This window comes from Ranitomeya imitator, chromosome 3 (genome assembly GCF_032444005.1).
Source record: "Ranitomeya imitator isolate aRanImi1 chromosome 3, aRanImi1.pri, whole genome shotgun sequence".
In the NCBI taxonomy this organism is placed as follows: Eukaryota; Metazoa; Chordata; class Amphibia; order Anura; family Dendrobatidae; genus Ranitomeya; species Ranitomeya imitator.
In genome coordinates this window covers 134884075-134902710 of record NC_091284.1, presented here as the reverse complement: position 1 = coordinate 134902710, position 18636 = coordinate 134884075, and the positions used below count along the sequence as shown (strand labels likewise).

Below are 18636 nucleotides of genomic sequence, written 5' to 3'. Positions count from 1 at the left end.
TTTCCCACTGAGAAGCATGAAGGAGGAGGTGTGATGGTGTGGAGGTGCTTTGCTGGTGACACTGTTGGGGATTTATTCAAAATTTAAGGCATACTGAACCAGCATGGCTGCCACAGCATCTTGCAGCGGCATGCTATTCCATCTGGTTTGCGCTTAGTTGGACCATCATTTATTTTTCAACAGGACAATGACCCCAAACACACCTCCAGGCTGTGTAAGGGCTATTTGACCAAGGAGAGTGATGGGGTGCTACGCCAGATGACCTGGCCTCCACAGTCACTGGACCTGAACCCAATCGAGATGGTTTGGGGTGAGCTGGACCGCATAGTGAAGGCAAAAGGGCCAACAAGTGCTAAGCATCTCTGGGAAGTCCTTCAAGATTGTTGGAAGGCCATTTCCGGTGACTACCTCTTGAAGCTCATCAAGAGAATGCCGAGAGTGTGCAAACCAGTCATCAATGCAAAAGATGGCTACTGTGAAGAACCTAGAATATAAAACGCAATTTCAGTTGTTTCACACTTTTTTGTTAAGTATATAATTCCACATGTGTTAATTCATAGTTTTGATGCCTTCAGTGTGAATGTACAATTTTCATAGTCATGAAAATACAGAAAAATCCTTAAAATGAAAAGGTGTGTCCAAACTTTTTGTCTGTAATGTATGAATGTTTTTTTCTTAAATGGGCTAATATCAAAAACTTTATTTGAAAATGTTAAATTTTCTGACAAAATATTCCCTAATGCATGTACACTATGATACACTTCTGTGCCTAAACTCTATGGCATGAAAAATCAGATTTTTTTCATTAGAGTAATTATCTGAAAATTTTGTTTTTAAATCCGTTACAAGTACAAGGACTCTGCTCTCAAACACACTTTATTCTATAAATTTTAGCCTGATAATGTATTCTCTATTCACAGCTAATAGGTTTCTTGTCGTATATTGCCTCTTCGATGTGGATGATTTGTGATTCTTACCTTGCTGCCATCTCCCTATAAAATTAATCACACTTCTTGCAATACTGTATGAAATGAAAAGAATCTTGGTTTTCCCTCGGCTTCGTGTTTTCTATGACTTCCCACTTTGATGTTCGTGATCATCCTCTTTGATATTTGCTTTAAACTACATTGCATATGTAATAATGCATTTTAGAATAAAATAGACCCATGTGTACATGAAATGAAGCGGAAAGGATAGAGCAGCAAATAATTTATCATCTAACAGTGGGAGGTAGTTTATAAATCAAACTGAATTCTTTTGTTTCTGAATGTTAGTCTTTGGAGCCAGTGGTTGGCTTACTAATAGGTTACATCCTTTATTCCATATATCAAATCTAATGGTTGATTAGAGAATCTTTTAAAAAAAAAAATTCAACAATCTACCTGCCTTACAAACAATAGATTCTTCCCAATACATGCACCAAATCACATTACAGGTCATCATTGTATGGAATGTAATAGTGTTCTCTCAGTACTGCTAATTTCTTATAGCGATGCACAGATTTTATATATATATATATATATATATATATATATATATATATATATATACACAGTACAGACCAAAAGTTTGGACACACCTTCTCATTTAAAGATTTTTCTGTATTTTCATAACTATGAAAATTGTACATTCACACTGAAGGCATCAAAACTATGAATTAACACATGTGGATTTATATACTTAACAAAAAAGTATGAAACAACTGAAATTATGTCTTATATTCTAGGCTCTTCAAAGTAGCCACCTTTTGCATTGATGACTGCTTTGCACACTCTTGGCATTCTCTTGATGAGCATCAAGAGGTAGTCACCGGAAATGGTCTTCCAACAATCTTGAAGGAGTTCCCAGAGATGCTTAGCACTTGTTGGCCCTTTTGCCTTCACTCTGCGGTCCAGCTCACCCCAAATCATCTCAATTGGGTTCAGGTCTGGTGACTGTGGAGGCCAGGTCATCTGGCGTAGCACCCCATCACTCACCTTCTTGGTCAAATAACCCTTACACAGCCTGGAGGTGTGTTTGGGGTCATTTCAAAAACCTGACCGGCACATCCAAACATAGACTGAGTGTGAACAGGTGCTGAACCTAGAGTCGCCAACTCGTATATAGTTAAGTAAATAAGGCAGCACACTGCAGCGCTAAAACATGTAAACTTGAAAACACGGAATTTGAACTGCATTAGCCATTACTGCACTAGAAATATGAAAAATGAGAGCTTTTAGCGCATAAAAATGGCCAATTTTATGTGTACCTGGTAGCCCCTTTACGGCATCTCTCTTATACCAGGTCCTACGCTTGCCTTACCTCGCTGAGAATAAACATCTCCATCTGAATGGGTACATGTGAAACCTCTTCTTAGACTAAAATTCTCTCAATGGAGGGGTATTGGACCTGCTGCAATTAAAACACCTGAAGCTAGGAGGCGGAGTGCACGATCAGAAGGCTAAATAATACATTTCAAAAACCTGACCGGCACATCCAAACATAGACTCAGTGTGAACAGGTGCTGAACCTAGAGTGTTTGGGGTCATTGTCCTGTTGAAAAATAAATGATGGTCCAACTAAACGCAAACCGGATGGAATAGCATACCGCTGCGAGATTCTGTGGTAGCCTTGCTGGTTCAGTATACCTTCAATTTTGAATAAATCCCCAACAGTGTCACCAGCAAAGCACCCCCACACCACCTCCTTCATGCTTCACAGTGGGAACCAGGCATGTAGAGTCTATTCGTTCACCTTTTCTGCGTCGCATAAAGACAAGGTGGTTGGAACCAAAGATCTGAAATTTGGACTCATCAGACCAAAGCACAGATTTCGATTGGTCTAATGTTCATTCCTTGTGTTCTTTAGCCCAAACAAGTCTCTTCTGCTTGTTGCCTGTCCTTAGCAGTGGTTTCCTAGCAGCTATTTTACCATGAAGGCCTGCTGCACAAAGTCTCCTCTCAACATTTGCTGTAGAGATTTGTCTGCTGCTAGAACTCTGTGTGGCATTGACGTGGTCTCTAATCTGAGCTGCTGTTAACCTGTGATTTCTGAGACTGGTGACTCGGATAAACTTTTCCTCAGAAGCAGAGGTGACTCTTGGTCTTCCTTTCCTGGGATGGTCCTCATGTGAGCCAGTTTCTTTGTAGCACTTGATGGTTTTTGCCACTGCACTTGGGGACACTTTCAAAGTTTGCCCAATTTTTCGTACTGACTGACCATTTCTTAAAGTAATGATGGCCACTAGTTTTTCTTTACTTAGTTGCTTTTTTCTTGCCATAATACAAATTCTAACAGTCTATTCAGTAGGACTATCAGCTGTGTATCCACCAGACTTTTGCTCAACACAACTGATGGTCCTAACCCCATTTATAAGGCAAAAAATCCCACTTATTAAACCTGACAGGGCACACCTGTGAAGTGAAAACCATTCCCGGTGATTACCTCTTTAAGCTCATCAAGAGAATGCCAAGAGTGTGCAAAGCAGTCATCAAAGCAAAAGGTGGCTACTGTGAAGAACCTAGAATATAAGACATAATTTCAGTTGTTTCACACTTTTTTGTTAAGTATATAATTCCACATGTGTTAATTCATAGTTTTGATGCCTTCAGTGTGAATTTACAATTTTCATAGTCATGAAAATACAGAAAAATCTTTAACTGAGATGTGTCCAAACTTTTGGTCTGTACTGTATATAAATAATATATATATATTCTATGATATATATTCTACTTGAAATTTTTGGGGAAACCACATGTCATGCTCCAGCATATCTCATAAAATGGAATATTTCTCCTCTATTTGAATGGTAATTGCATATCACCGGAACAACATACAGCAACACATGGAGCCAATCTGAAGAAGTCAAGCTGCTGGTAGAGGGTGAGAACATCGGTCTGAACCAGGAGGAGTGTCCCAGACCACCTTAGACTCCCCATAGTCACTGTAACTAAGCATTAACAATACATCATAGCCCTGTACTAAAGGAGTTGAGCTAAAAAGCAACCAACAGTTGAAATCACTGAAAAATAAGCAGGTAAGCAAACAAAAGGGTGATTATATTATCCAAGTTGGAGTCCTATATGATTTACTGTGTATATAACCATATCTGGCCACCCAGTGGTTGTGCTGTGACAGTTTTTTTTTTATATATTGAATTTGCATAACGAGAAATTGATAGATATTGAAAGATCACAATGGACACAAAAATGACTTTTTGATAATAATTATGGTACAAATATTACTATCATTGGTTACCAATGAAAATGAGAAATCCGTGCAAAATGACATAAGATGGCAGCAACTTGGTTATTTGTGCAGATTTCACCCTTGTGCCACATATAGGTTGAAGCCCAACATCTTGTTTGGATAATTCCTTTTGCATGTGTACGGTCTTTATCATCAAGAATTGGGTGCAACGTATAACAGGAGATGTGAATGCTTATAGTAAATCCCTTGTATCTTATTTCATTTTTAATCTTTTCTACAAGTATGCTTTTTCCTTTGCAGCATACACTGCTCTAAGCACTCAAAGAAAATCCATACCAACATATTTTCTTTCAACAAATCATTTTTTCCCCAGAAAATTACAATACAAGTAATTTTCTCCATGTATTAATCAATAAACATTATTAAATAGCAATAGTATACTTATTCATTGATTGCAAACTATTCATACGGTTTGTGCAAGGTAGCATAAATGGCTGCTTAAATAATTAAAAAAAAATAGGATTACTTAAAAAAAAAAATCCTGTAGTTCGAGTGTTGGTGCTAACTAGGGATGAGCAAGTATGCTGGTTACTCTGGTTTCTTCAAGCATGCTCGGGTGGTCTCCGAGTATTTCAGTGTGCTCGGAGATTTAGTTTATGTCGACAAAGATGCGAGACAGCTTGAATACATGTGGGGATTCCCTAACAAACAAGCAACCCCCACATGTATTCAAGCTGTCTAGCATGCAGCTGCGTTGACATAAACTAAATCTCCGAGCATGCCAAAATACTCGGAGACCACCCGGAGCAACCCGATTAACGAGCATACTCGCTCATCACTAGTACTAACTAATTGGAATGACACTGCGTTGGTTATCCTTGATGATCCTTGTGTCTGAGGAAACACAATAACCTGTATCGTAAGTCATGGTATCATAAAGAATTTTGGGAAAGGGTAAATGCCCAAACGCCTGCTATCACCTTAGAAAAGCCCTGTCCATCCTTCATTTTGCTCACACTTTTGACTTTTCTTAATTGTATAATAAAGTTCCGTCATCTATATTTTACTATATGGATGGGTACAGAATCTGGGACTTTTACCTTGAATCTGGCACATCTGTTAATGTAATATGGAAACTGGTTGACAGATCACCTTTTTGTATGCACCTCCAGGTGGTACAATATACATACAATAGCATCTTAGACTACGTTCATATTCGCGTCTTTGAACGCAGCGTCGTCGCCACAAAACAACGCATGCATCATGCATCCCTATCTTTAACATTGGGGATGCATAGGCATGCGTTGTCATGAGTTTTCGCGACGCATGTGTCATTTCGACGCACCTGGCAGGGCGCGGCAAACGCAACATGTTGCATTTTTTCTGCGTCCAAAATTTAAAAAAATGCTTGCGTCGCACTTGCGTTGCATTTGCGTCATCGATGCGTCAAAAACTCCATTGAAGTGTATTGGCAACGCAGAAGACGCAAGTACTTGCGTTGTTGTGCGTTGTACGACGCATGCGTTCTTTACTTAAAAAATAGAGACACTGAAAAGACCCTATATGTATAAAAAAAAGGTTGAATGCATGCGTCAAAAATGCCTGCGTTTTACTTGCGTCTTTCGTGCATCGTGCGTTGCGTCCACGACGCTGCGTCTAAAGACGCGAATGTAAACGTAGCCTAAGTGATTGATCGAGTGGTTGAAAACTAGAGTCAAACAAGTCTAAAAGAAGAAATGTAAAACGCACAATTTTAGTGAATGCCAACTTCTTTAATGAAATAGATCTAAATTAGAAGGAGAAGTTAAGCATCTACACACTTCCAGTTAATTTCACCATTAATAAGGGCAATTAACAATAGTGTCATGTCATGACTGAAGTGGCGTAGTGTGGGGTGGAACAGCGGGCAGTTTCCCTGGGCACCAAAATTATTGAAGATGTACAGTTGTACTTACCCTACAGCTGGCAAGCCAGATGAGTAAAGCAATTAGTGGATGATTTGACATCTTGGTCAGTGCCGCAGGTTCCTATGTAAAAAGGGTCTGTCATTTACTGTTGTGCTGTCCATAGGTAGGGGACAAAGATGAAGGTCTGTCAATATCTTAAAAGGAGCTTTTTCATCTCAGTTGCTACTTATTCGTGCATGGCATCTGATGACACTCATATTTTGACTGCTGTGCTCTGCAGAGGCAGTTACTGATATGACAGAGGCTTCACTGTGCTCTCTCACAGTTGTGTTCCTCTCCTCTCACTTACTTAAGAGGAGAGATAAAGACCTACTGTGGTAACTTCTAAAATTTTAAAAAATATTACCTGGGGTAAATAACACTAATGTTTTAATAAACTTTCAGTCTTTGCATACTTTTTCAAACCCTAATTAGGGTTCAGGTAACACATAATACATAATTATATGAAAAATACAAAAATGTAATAAAAATATAACTATGTACAACTTTTATAAGTTAAAATTTTGTCAGAATTCTAGGGAACCTGACAGCTGATACATGCTGCCTGATCCACAGGTAGCATGCGTCAGGCTGTGCTGTATGATTTCAGCCATATACAGTCCTGGCCAAAAGTGTTGGCACATTTGAAACTTTTTCAGAAAATGAAGTATTACTCCCAGAAAATTATTGCAATTACACATGTTTTCTTATACACATGTTTATTTTCTTTGGTTGTATTGGAACAACACAAAAAAACACACACTAAAAAACAAATTGGCCTTACTTTCTTCCAAAACCCCAAAAATGGGATGGCCAAAATTTTTGGTACCTTTCCAAAATTGTGGGTAAAATCTTTGTTTCAAGCATGTGATGCTTGTTCAAATTCACATGTTGCAAGTAACAGGTGTGGGCAATATGAAAATTACACTGGAAACCAGATGAAAAGGGGGGGAAGTTGTTACAATCTCTTTGCATTGAGTGTCTCTGTATGCCACTCTAAGCATGGAGAACAGAAAGGAGAAGAGAACTGTCTGAGGACTTGAGAACCAAAATTGTTGAAAAATATCAACAATCTCAAGGTTACAAGTCCATCTCCAGAGATCTTGATATTCCTTGGTCTATGGTGCACAACATAATCAAGAAGTTTACAACCCTGTACCTGTACCTAATCTCCCTGGACGTGGACAGCAAAGAACAATTAAAAGGTTGCAATGCAGGATAGTCCGGATGGTGGATAAGCAGCCCCAATCAAGTTCCAAAGAAATTCAAGCTGTCCTTCATGTTTAGTGTGCATCAGTGTCGATGCAAACTATCCGTCGACATTTTAATGAAATGATATGCTATGGCAGGAGACCCTGGAGGGACCCCACTGCTGACACAGAGACCTAAAAAAGCTAAACTGCAGTGTGCCAAATTGTACGCAAGCCAAAATCCTTCTGGAAAAGTGTCTTGTGAACAGATGAGACCAAGATGGAGCTTTTTAGTAAAGCACATCATTCTAATGTTTACCAAAAATAGAATAAGACCTACAAAGAAAAGAACACAGTGCCTACAGTCAAATATGGTGGACGTTCAAAGATGTTTTGGGATTGTTTTGCTGCCTTTGGCAATGGGTGCCTTGACTGTGCGAAAGGCATCATGAAATCTGAAAACTGCCAAAGGATATTGGGTCTCAATGTTGTGCCCAATGTCAGAAATCTGGGTTTGTGTCCTAGGTCTTTCAGCAAGACAATGACCCAAAACATACTTCAAGAAGCACCAAGAAGTGGATCAAAACCAAGCACTGAAGAGTTCCGAAGTGGCCAGCAATGATGCCGAATCTAAATCCCATTGAACACCTGTGGAGAGATCTTAAAAGTGATGTTGGGAGAAGGCACCCTGAAAATAAGAAACCTGGAGCAGCTTTCAAAAGAGTAGTCCAAAATTCCCGTTGAGAGGTGTAAGAAGCTTGTTGATGGTTATAGGGAGAAATTGATTGCATTTTATTGTTTCGAAAGGTTGTGCAACCAAATGTTAAGTTTACGGTGACAAAACTTTTGTCTGGCCCAATTTTGGGGTTTTGGTGTGAAATGATTTTATGTTCCAGTACACACAAAAGAAATACATATGTATATAACAAAATGTTTATTTGCAATAATTTTCTGGGAGAAATACTTCATTTTCTGGAGCAATTTGAAGGGTGCCAACACTTTCAGCCATTACTGTATATCTAACTCTGAAACGCTGACCAAGCTGCACTGGACACTGGTCAGACAGTTGGGTCCCCTTTGGCTTGTCCCTGCCTGCTGCCCTAGAGAGACAGGACTCTCACTGCACTCAATGCATGTATGTATAAGTAGAGACTGAAAACTCAATGGAATGGGCGAGTAGAAGCCGCCGTTGGATCCAAGTGTCTGACTAGTCTCCAGTGTGGCTCGGTCTGGCTGGTGACTATTATGCTATGTTTTGAGTTAAACATATACGGTTGAAATCATGCAGCCATGGTCTGATACGCATGTTGCTCATGGATCAGGCAACATGTATCAGCTGTCCGGTTAGGTTCCATTTAAAGGGTCAAGATTTACTTTGTCATCTTTCTCTTTGAAGAGGCGAATTGCAATTTTTTCACAGAATACACTATGTACTACAGATGGGGTGAAAATTGAGACATATACTAGCCATATAACTCAACTATTGATAATGTCATCTTTGTAGTATCTGCACCTACAAATTTGTGTTTCAATTGATGCAGGGTATTATGAAAAAAGAGACAATTACTTGGAAAAAAAATGTTTATTTTCTGGGATTTATTTACCCATTTTAAACCCATAGTTCTTTACTACATTATGTTATGTGGAATGTGGTTGGCAGTGAAGACCGATGACAAAGCCAAACAAGAGATTTGCAGGATAGGCAGCTTTTCCCTCCTCGGTGTCCTGGATTGTGACAAGTCTCTCCCCATACATGCCCACAGGGAGAGACTTGTCACTCAAAGGAAGTAGGCAGGAAGAAGCCACCAGGGACCCATCTGTCCTACTAGTCTCTCGTGCTGCTCGGTCACCAGCAGTTATTAAACTATATTTTCTCAAAAATGTTAGACCTATATGGCTGAAGTGATATCAGCTGTCACGTTTCTTTTAGTTAGTTTTTGCTTGGCGTCAAAGGCAAAATTATAATTGCATCAGTTTTTTTAAAATATAGAAAACATATGTTTGGATGATAAGAGGTTCATTACTGGACTGGTGGAAGGGACTTGGGGAATACCAATAACCATGGGTTGGGGTGTAAAATACATGCCTTTCCCTGGGCACTGGTAACCCACGCTGTGCTACTGCATGGTTCTAACTCATTTATACTACAAATATCTGTGATTATAGATCATTAAATTGGTTCAATTTGACTCAAATTTTAGCATAATTTTTATCAAATTTGTAGGTCCAGGTGAAATATAATAATTTGCTATTCAATTTTTGTCAACTTGACAAAAAAATGTCTGTTGCCTTTTTACCGACTGCAGAAGAATGCATCAGCCGTGGAAGGCAGACATCCAATGCATTCCAGATATCACCTTACATGGTAAAGCACAGCTTATCAAGAGAGAATATCATAGCCTGTATTAAAATCAAGACAGGGGATGCTGCAGACATTTTCTGTGAATTTTGACTAGTGAGAGGGCATCTGAACATAAAGTGGGGCTCATGCCGCATATGGGGGAGGCTGTGTGCGGCTCATGCCGCATATGGGGGAGGCTGTGTGCGGCTCATGCCGCATATGGGGGAGGCTGTGTGGGGCTCATGCCGCATATGGGGGAGGCTGTGTGTGGCTCATGCCGCATATGGGGGAGGCTGTGTGCGGCTCATGCCGCATATGGGGGAGGCTGTGTGGGGCTCATGCCGCATATGGGGGGAGGCTGTGTGGGGCTCATGCCGCATATAGGGGAGGCTGTGTGGGCTCATGCAGTGTATATAGGGAGGTTGTGTGGCTCATGCAGTGTATATGGAGAGGCTGTGTGATGCTCATGCCGCATATGGGGGAGGCTGTGTGGGGCTCTTACAGTATATAATGGGCTGTTGGGGGCTCATATGATATACAGAAGGGAGTGTACTTGGGTTCAAATGATATATAGGGGGATGTCAGCATACTTAATTCTGCTCAATATTAAGTGATACAATTATTATAATTAGCAATAATATAATATATCTATATTAATATTGAGTAAAATTCATGTGATTTGTGCCAGTAGCAGTGCAAGTTTCAGTGTATTTGATCAGTGATATGCTGTAGCTGACATCTGCCCCGCTGGATTTGAATTAAAATTACACATTTTTTTTCTTCATGCACTAGAAAGCAATCGCAAAACAGTACAGTGTTTTTTAAAGGAAAAAACTGTCAGACTGTGTATTTGCTAGTCACAAGCAACTGTACTGATTTTTATTTTTATTTTTTGCATCTCTTCAGCAACTTTTTGGGAAAGTGTAATAAGTTATTTTTATTGTGCATTCCCCAAAATCCAAACATTTAACTCTAACTCACAAAATGTGAATGTCACAGCCAATTTTTTTTAGTATATCTGCTTTGCTATGCACATTTTACTGCTGTACACACCACATAAGTACAGCACCCTGTTGCAGATGCTAGCGTCTTGGACATTTACCTACTTATTTTTGGAAAGAAGGATGAATTATGCATGTTTTTGCGCTCCTACTCTAGAACATTGTACTTGTCCAGTTTGATAACAGTGCAAGCTACACCTGTACTGTGGCTTGCTGCCACATTTGGCTTTCTGCAGACGTATCTATCTATCTAGCATTTTTCGTTGCGTCTTTTTTTAGCAAAGGATGAGTAATTGAGGTTGAAAAGATTTTCATAAGTTAATTATAGTTTTATCCCAAATGCATAGTTATAGAAAAGGTGATAATGGCAATGGTCAGGGTAGTGTGAAAGAAAAATATGTATGCTATTGCTAAGAACGTTGGAGTTAATAACAGAAGTACCAACAACACCACTGGCACCAGCTGTCCGAACAATAGTACTACAAAATGCCATTCAAAATTGGCTTCCTTAGCCTTAAAGGGAACCTGTCACCTGAATTTGGCGGGACCAGTTTTGGGTCATATGGGCGGAGTTTTCAGGTGTTTGATTCACCCTTTCCTTACCCGCTGGCTGCATGCTGGCTGCAATATTGGATTGAAGTTCATTCTCTGTCCTCCGTAGTACACGCCTGTGCAAGGTAATCTTGCTTTGCGCAGGCGTGTACTACGGAGGACAGAGAATGAACTTCAATCCAATATTCCGGCCAGCATGCAGCCAGCGGGTAAGGAAAGGGTGAATCAAACACCTGAAAACTCCGCCCATATGACCCAAAACTGGTCCCGCCAAATTCAGGTGACAGGTTCCCTTTAAGTCCAGACTATTGGTGGGAGGAATTGCAGGGTATTTTGGAATATATGGCACATCACTCATCTCATTCACAGCAGAATGTTACCTCTGAGAGCGACACAGTCGGTTTGAGTCCATGTTCTGTGAATTATCCGTAAGATTTATCTCCCTAAAAAATCATGTGTGGACATTCAGGTCTTCTGAATTGTAAATTGATTGACACCTTTATATCTGCTATCTGTTGCTGCATTCCTGAGTAAAACATGTTTTCACTCATTTGCAAAAGCTCTTGTTGTGTTAAAGAAGAATTCATAAAGGGCTACGGTGCGCCAACCAGTAACGTTTCTGATAACAATACTAAGTAAAAAAAAAAGGTTACTTTTATTCAAATTCACAGGCTATCAACTGGTGGATTCAAATAAAGGTAACAATGTTTAACCAAATATTTGTATCAGAAACCTCCCTGTGCCATGCACCATTCCCTTACTGAACTCCTTTTTTAACCCACTCAACTCCTTAGCGCGTTCTCCTCTTGTGCCGTCTCCAACACACAAGGAACAACCATCCCTAACTGTGACACCACCTGAACGCCACCTTATCATATTGCTTTACACTTGTTAAAAAGCACTTAAGGAGCTACAGCTTCTTTAGGTTTTTTCTCCCCCCTAGCACCAGCCTCTTTAGCTTGATTGATAGTCACTGTTACTCTTCTGTCTTCTGCATTGCTTGCTCTGTTTTTTTAAGCTTTATTGACCACATGTCAAAAAGCATAGTGTGGCGTCAAAAGCCGCATCATGTTACTGGCACTATTTTCTAGAATATGAGAAGACTATGAAACATATGTACAAATTTTAGAATGTGCCAGAATAAAGGTGTGCTGATTTGGGTTGACTAATGCAAGTATTTTATAGCAATAATTGTATGATTTCTTTTAAAGCCCCTGATACCAAGGAGCCCCACAAGTGGAGCAGCTACCCCATCAAGCACAATCAGCACACCTACGAAAAGGGATAGCTCAGCACTCCAAGACCTTTTCATCCCTCCACCTCCAGCAGAGCCATACACACCAAGGTAAGACTCAAAGAATGATAATATTTCAAGGTTAATATAATGTTTATCAGAAGATGGTGAAACAAGTTCCATAGACAAATATCAGATAAATAGGTATACTGTACAGATTTAAGTTACCGTAAATTAAATTAGATGACGCAATTTATTGAAGCAAAAATTCTGTCCTTAACCTTTGCCCAGTCAGCTTCTAAAAATTACACGATAGCTGCAGGGTGAGATTGAAAATAAAAAAAAAATTAAATTAAATGTCCTAAAACATGATACTAATTTTAGAGATTCTTCAGTACCCTGATTTACTGGAAGTATATATCGTAAATACTTTTTAATAGGGTAATGAGATTAAATGTGTATGTTGGAGGGGCATACTGTTAGCGCACGGGCTAATATTCGAGTATATAGACCTATACTAGTACACAGTATTAAAAAAAAATCATTGTAGATTAAAATTAAGATGCCTTAAGAAAATAAAGGAAAGCTATTATTTTTTTAACAAAATGTGGAAAAAATGCACATTTTTACTTTATATGAAATGCATTATATGTTCTAAGACTCAACAAAATAACAATGTACTTGGTATCATTTCACCTAGCCTTCTTACAAAAACATGAGTAAAATCATCTAATAAGGCCACAGTATTTATGCCTCCAAGCATAATGCTTCCCTCAAATTATATGACTTAATAAAGTTCGGCGAAGAGAGATATTTAGAGAAGTTTTCTTGTCTTCCAAAGAAAGAAGTTTATGAAGATACCTTATAATGATCATAATCCAGACTCTAGGAGTCATGCAGGAAGTTCCTAAATTGTCAGAGAAAGATATATATTTGGTCTGCTTGATACCAGATAACAGATGATGACCAAATGTGGGGAAAAATAGCAGTGCATTGGTAGCCATAACAGATGTAACCGGAGTTGCTGGGGTAATGGTGGCACCAGTATGCTGTGGTTCGAGAGCCAAAATATAGAAATAACCAGGACCAGTTCTGAGAGGCAGGATCAAGATCACAGCTGGAGAAAAAAGCTATTACACTGCTGTAGGCTAAGGGGAACAGGCAGAATCCGAAAACAGTCATGACCTAAAGGGCAGAATAGAAAATGTATGGGGACTCCCACCTTTCCAAAAAAAACAGATATGCTATGGAAAAGAGGGATCTATTTGATTCCCTTCTGATAGCAAAACCCAAACCCCCTAGGTGGACTTAGAAGAAATTGCATTTTGGCTGACAGCTGTATACGCATTCTTTGATTTATTTTGTTACCTCTGTCCATATACAACCATCTACATGATATATTTAATGGTAGATAAAACAATTTTCTTTTTATTCAACTGCAAAGGTGGGCCACATACATTATAAGATGGACTAGATCTGTCAATAAATCTCAAATGTCATTGGCTAACTTTTAATGGTGGTCATCATGATGAACAAGCAGTAGGTTGCCCATTTTCATCAATAATGTACTTCATAATAAAATTAAATCGCAGAATACAATTTGTTATTACCACTTTGTCAAAAGAAATAATAGAAAATCCCCTGTAGCAAAGACATCCAGGATAAACAGATTGAAGTACTTACTCTTTGTTGATAACTGCTCATTCATCCTTATTCTGTGAGCAATCTAATACACGAATCAACCGCTATGGTGCTGTAATGCCCATTGAATGTTAAACACTTTTTATACTTTGCTGGTTAGTATGTCTCTTGAGTAAAAATGATTTTTCAGCAGCTAATAGAGAACTATTCCTGTCAAGAGACTGTGAACGGCTCTCATGATCCACACTGGTTTTCCACAATTGTACATAGGAGCATAGAAAAGTTACATATAACATATATTAAAAATAAGCATGTTATTTTGCATAGATTAATTACATACAGTATTAACACATTCAAAAGACATACTGCCAAGTTTATTAATTTCCTTTGGCGTTTACTGTACTGCACTGTGTGTGATATGGAAATTAGATGGTGATTGGTGAACCACATTGGGAACTGTGACTTTTATGAAAGATCATAATTTCAGCAGATGGCTTCAGAGTATGTTGAGATGTATATGTATATGTATTTGTCTGTGCATATATGTATGTGTATAAATATATATATAGAGGGGAAAATGAGTATTTGATACACTGCCGATTTTGCAAGTTTTCCCACCTACAAAGAATGGAGGTCTATATATTTTTTTTTTCGTAGGTACACTTCAAAAGAGAGAGACAGAATCTGAAAAAAAATCCAGAAAATCACATTACATGATTTTTTTTTCATAATTAATTTGCATTTTATTGCATGAAATAAGAGTTTGATACAATAAAATAACAGAAAAATGTTTGGTGCAGAAATCTTTGTTTGCACTTAGAGAGGTCAGATGTTTCTTGTAGTTCTTGACCAAGTTTGCACACACTGCAGCAGGGATTATGGCCCACTCCTCCATACAGATCTTCTACAGATTTTTCAGGTTTTGGACCAGTCACTGGGAAACATTGAGTTTCAGCTCCCTCCTATGATTTTATATTGGGTTCAGGTCTAGGCACTGACTAGGCCACCCCAAGACCTTGAAATGATTCATACGGAGTCAATCCTTAATTGTTCTGGCTGTGTATTTGAGGTCATTACATGCTGGAAGACCCAGCCATGACCCATCTTCAATTTTCTTACTGAGGTTGTTGGTCTCCTGAGGAAGGAGGTTGTTGGCCAAAATCTCACGATACATTACCCTATCCATCCTCCCTTCACTACGGAACAGTCATCCTATCCCCTTTGCAGAAAAAGCTCCCTCAAAGTATGATGTTTCCTTCCCCCATGCTATACGATGTTCTTCTGATTGTACTCATCCTTTTTTTCTCCCACGCATCCTCTGGATCATGCAGATTGTCGAACGTTTTGGCAACAATGCCAAATGATATGTTTGGCATAAAAGCAACACAGCTCATCACCCTGAACACACCATCCTCACTGTCAAACATGGTGTTGGCAGCATCATGGTTTGGGTCTGCTTTTCTTCAGCAGGGACAGGGAAGATGGTTAAAATTGATGGGAAGATGGATGGAGCCAAATACAGGACCGTTCTTGAAGAAAACCTGTTAGAGTCTGCAAAAGACCTAAGACTGGGACGGAGATTTGTCTTCCAACAAGACAATGCACCCAAACATAAAGCAAAATTTACAATGGAATGGTTCACAAATAAACGTATCCATGTGTTAGAATGGCCAAGTCAAAGTCCAGACCTCAATCCAATTGAGAATCTGTGGAAAGAGCTGAAAACTGCTGTTCACAAATGATCTCCATCAAACCTTACTTAGCTCGAGCTGTTTGCCAAGGAAGAATGGGCAAGAATTTCAGTTTCTCGATGTACAAAACTGAGAGACAAATTCCAAGCGACTTGCAGCTGTAATCGCAGAAAAAGGTGGCGCAACAAAGTATTAAGTTAAAGGGGCCGAATAATATTGCACGCTCCACTTTTCAGTTTTTGAATTTCCGCAAAAATTTAAAATAACCAATAAATTTTGTTCAACTTCACAATTGTGTTCCACTTGTTGTTGATTCTTCACCAAAAATTTATATTTGGTATCTTTGTTTGAAGCATGATATGTGAGTAAAGGTTGAAAAGTTCCAGGGGGCCGTATACTTTACCAAGGCACTGTATATAATATATTCTAGCAGGTGAACGAAGTATTGAACACACCTCCAACTTTCTAAGTTAAATCCAACCCACACAGGCAAATAATTCAAACCATAGATCTCCACAAATAAAGTTATGTGTAATAATGAAAATGACACCGGGAAAAAGTAGTGAACATGCTTACTAAAATGTAATTAATACTTTGTATAAAAGCCTTTATTGGTAATGACCGATTCAAGATGCCTCCTGTATGGAGTAACGAGCTCTGCAATGCTCAGTTGTGATTTTGACCCATTTTTCCACGCAGACAATCTTCAAATTCTGAAGGTACCGTGGGCTTCATTTATGGACTCCTTCCATAAATTTTCAATTTGATTCAGGTCAGGTGATTCTAACAGCTTTATTTTCTTTCTAATTTCATGTAATCTTCATCATCCTGGTAGAGGGCAGCAGATTTTTATCAAGGATATTTCTGTACATTTCTCCATTTATCCTTCATTTTGCAAGTGCTGTATGCTACAAAACAGCCCCACACAATTATGTTCCCACCTCTAAGCTTCATGTTGGTATGGTGTTTTGAGGGTGATATGGAGTGCCTTTTGGCCTCCAAACATGGTGTCTAATAGGATGATCCAAAGAGTTTAATTTTGGTCCCATCTAACCAGACTATATTCTCCCAGTATTTCACAGGCTTGTTTAAATGTTGTTGTGCAAACATTAAACATGTTTGAACATGCTTTTTGTTAGACAATGGAGTTTTGTGTAGTGAGAGTGCATACAGGCCATAGAAATGGAGTGTATTACTTATTCTTTACTTTGAAACAATTGTATCTATTGATTCCAGGTCTTTCTGTAGCTTTCCAAAGGTGGTCCTTTGCTCTTGGGCAGCTTTTCTGATAATTTTTTCACTCGTCTATCTGAAATCTTGCGGGGAGCACCTGTCGTGGCTGGTTTATGGTGATATGATGTTCTTTTCACTTCTGGATTATGGTTACTGGAACCTTCAGTAGTTGAGAAATTCTTCTGTCAATGCCATTAGTATGTTTTGCCACAATAAGATTGCTAAAGTCTTGAGACAGGTCACTGCTGTTTCTTGTGTGGCACCTTGGTAATGAAACACCTTTTTATAGGTCATCAGTTGAACCAGCTGATATTATATTACATATAACTTAATTATCTATGGTTTGATTTGCCTGTGTGGATTGGATAGGTTGTGACCAACATATGGTGAGAATTTCATGTCAATAGCATCTTTAGGGATATATACTAAGAAAATTGTTGACTTGTTCTATACAAAGTTTGCAGTATTATTTGGTCAAGTTGTTTTTTCGAGTATTATTTTTATTATTGACCAACAATTATGTTCTCAATCAACCCAAAAGACTCATAAATATCAAAGCTTAATATTTTTGAAAGTTGCAGTGTTTTTTTTTTTTTGTTTTGGCTATCTTGGGAGAATATCTGTTTGTGCAGCTAACTATTACTATGCAGAATTATTAGGCAACTTAATAAAAACCAAATATATTCCCATCTCACTTGTTTATTTTCACCATGTAAACCAATATAACTGCACAAAATTTAGAAATAAACATTTCTGACATGCAAAAACACCCCAAACAATTAGTGACCAATATAGCCACTTTTCTTTATGATGACACTCAGCAGCCTCCATCCATAGATTCTGTCCGTTGCTTGATCTGTTTACGATCAACATTGCGTGCAGCAGCCACCACAGCCTCCCAGACACTGTTCCGAGAGGTGGACTGTTTTCCTTCTCTGTAGATTTCACATTTTATTAGGGACCACAGGTTCTCTATGGGGTTCAGATTAGGTGAACAAGGGGGCCATGTCATTATTTTTTCTTCTTTGAGACCTTTACTGGCCAGCTACGGTGTGGAGTAGTTGGAGGCATGTGATGGAGCATTGTCCTGCATAAAGATCATGTTTTTCTTGAACGATACCGACTTCTTCCCGTACCACTGCTTGAAGAAGTTGTTTTCCAGAAATTGGCAGTAGGTCTGGGAATTGAGCTTCACTCCATCCTCAACCCGAAAAGGTCCCACAAGTTCATCTTTGATGATACCAGCCCATACCAGTACCCCACCTCCACCTTGCTGGTGTCTGAGTCGGAGTGGAGCTTTCTGCCCTTTACTGATCCAGCCTCTGGTATATCCATCTGGCCCATAAAGAGTCACTCTGATTTCATCAGTCCATAGAACCTTTGAAAAGTCAGTCTTAAGATATTTCTTGGCCCAGTTTTGACGTTTTATCTTATGTTTCTTGTTCAAAGGTGGTCGTATTCAGCCTTCCTTACCTTGACCATGTCCCTGAGTATCGCACACCTTGTGCTTTTTGTTACTCCAGTAATGTTGCAGCTGTGAAATATGGCAAAACTGATGGCAAATGGCATCTTGGCAGCTTTACGCTTGATTTTTCTCAATTCATAGTCAGTTATTTTGT

At 39.0% G+C, this 18636-nt stretch overlaps 1 protein-coding gene across 14 annotated transcripts in view; it reads left to right on the top strand.

Annotated features, from left to right (window-relative positions):
- CNKSR2 (connector enhancer of kinase suppressor of Ras 2) overlaps nt 1–18636 on the top strand; it is a 550079-nt gene that overhangs the window by 279900 nt on the left and 251543 nt on the right. For all 14 annotated transcript variants that reach the window (XM_069761485.1, XM_069761477.1, XM_069761484.1 and 11 more), the window contains one exon: nt 12430–12563. In XM_069761485.1, the coding sequence (XP_069617586.1) occupies nt 12430–12563 (134 nt within the window). The remainder of the gene's footprint in view (nt 1–12429; nt 12564–18636) is intronic.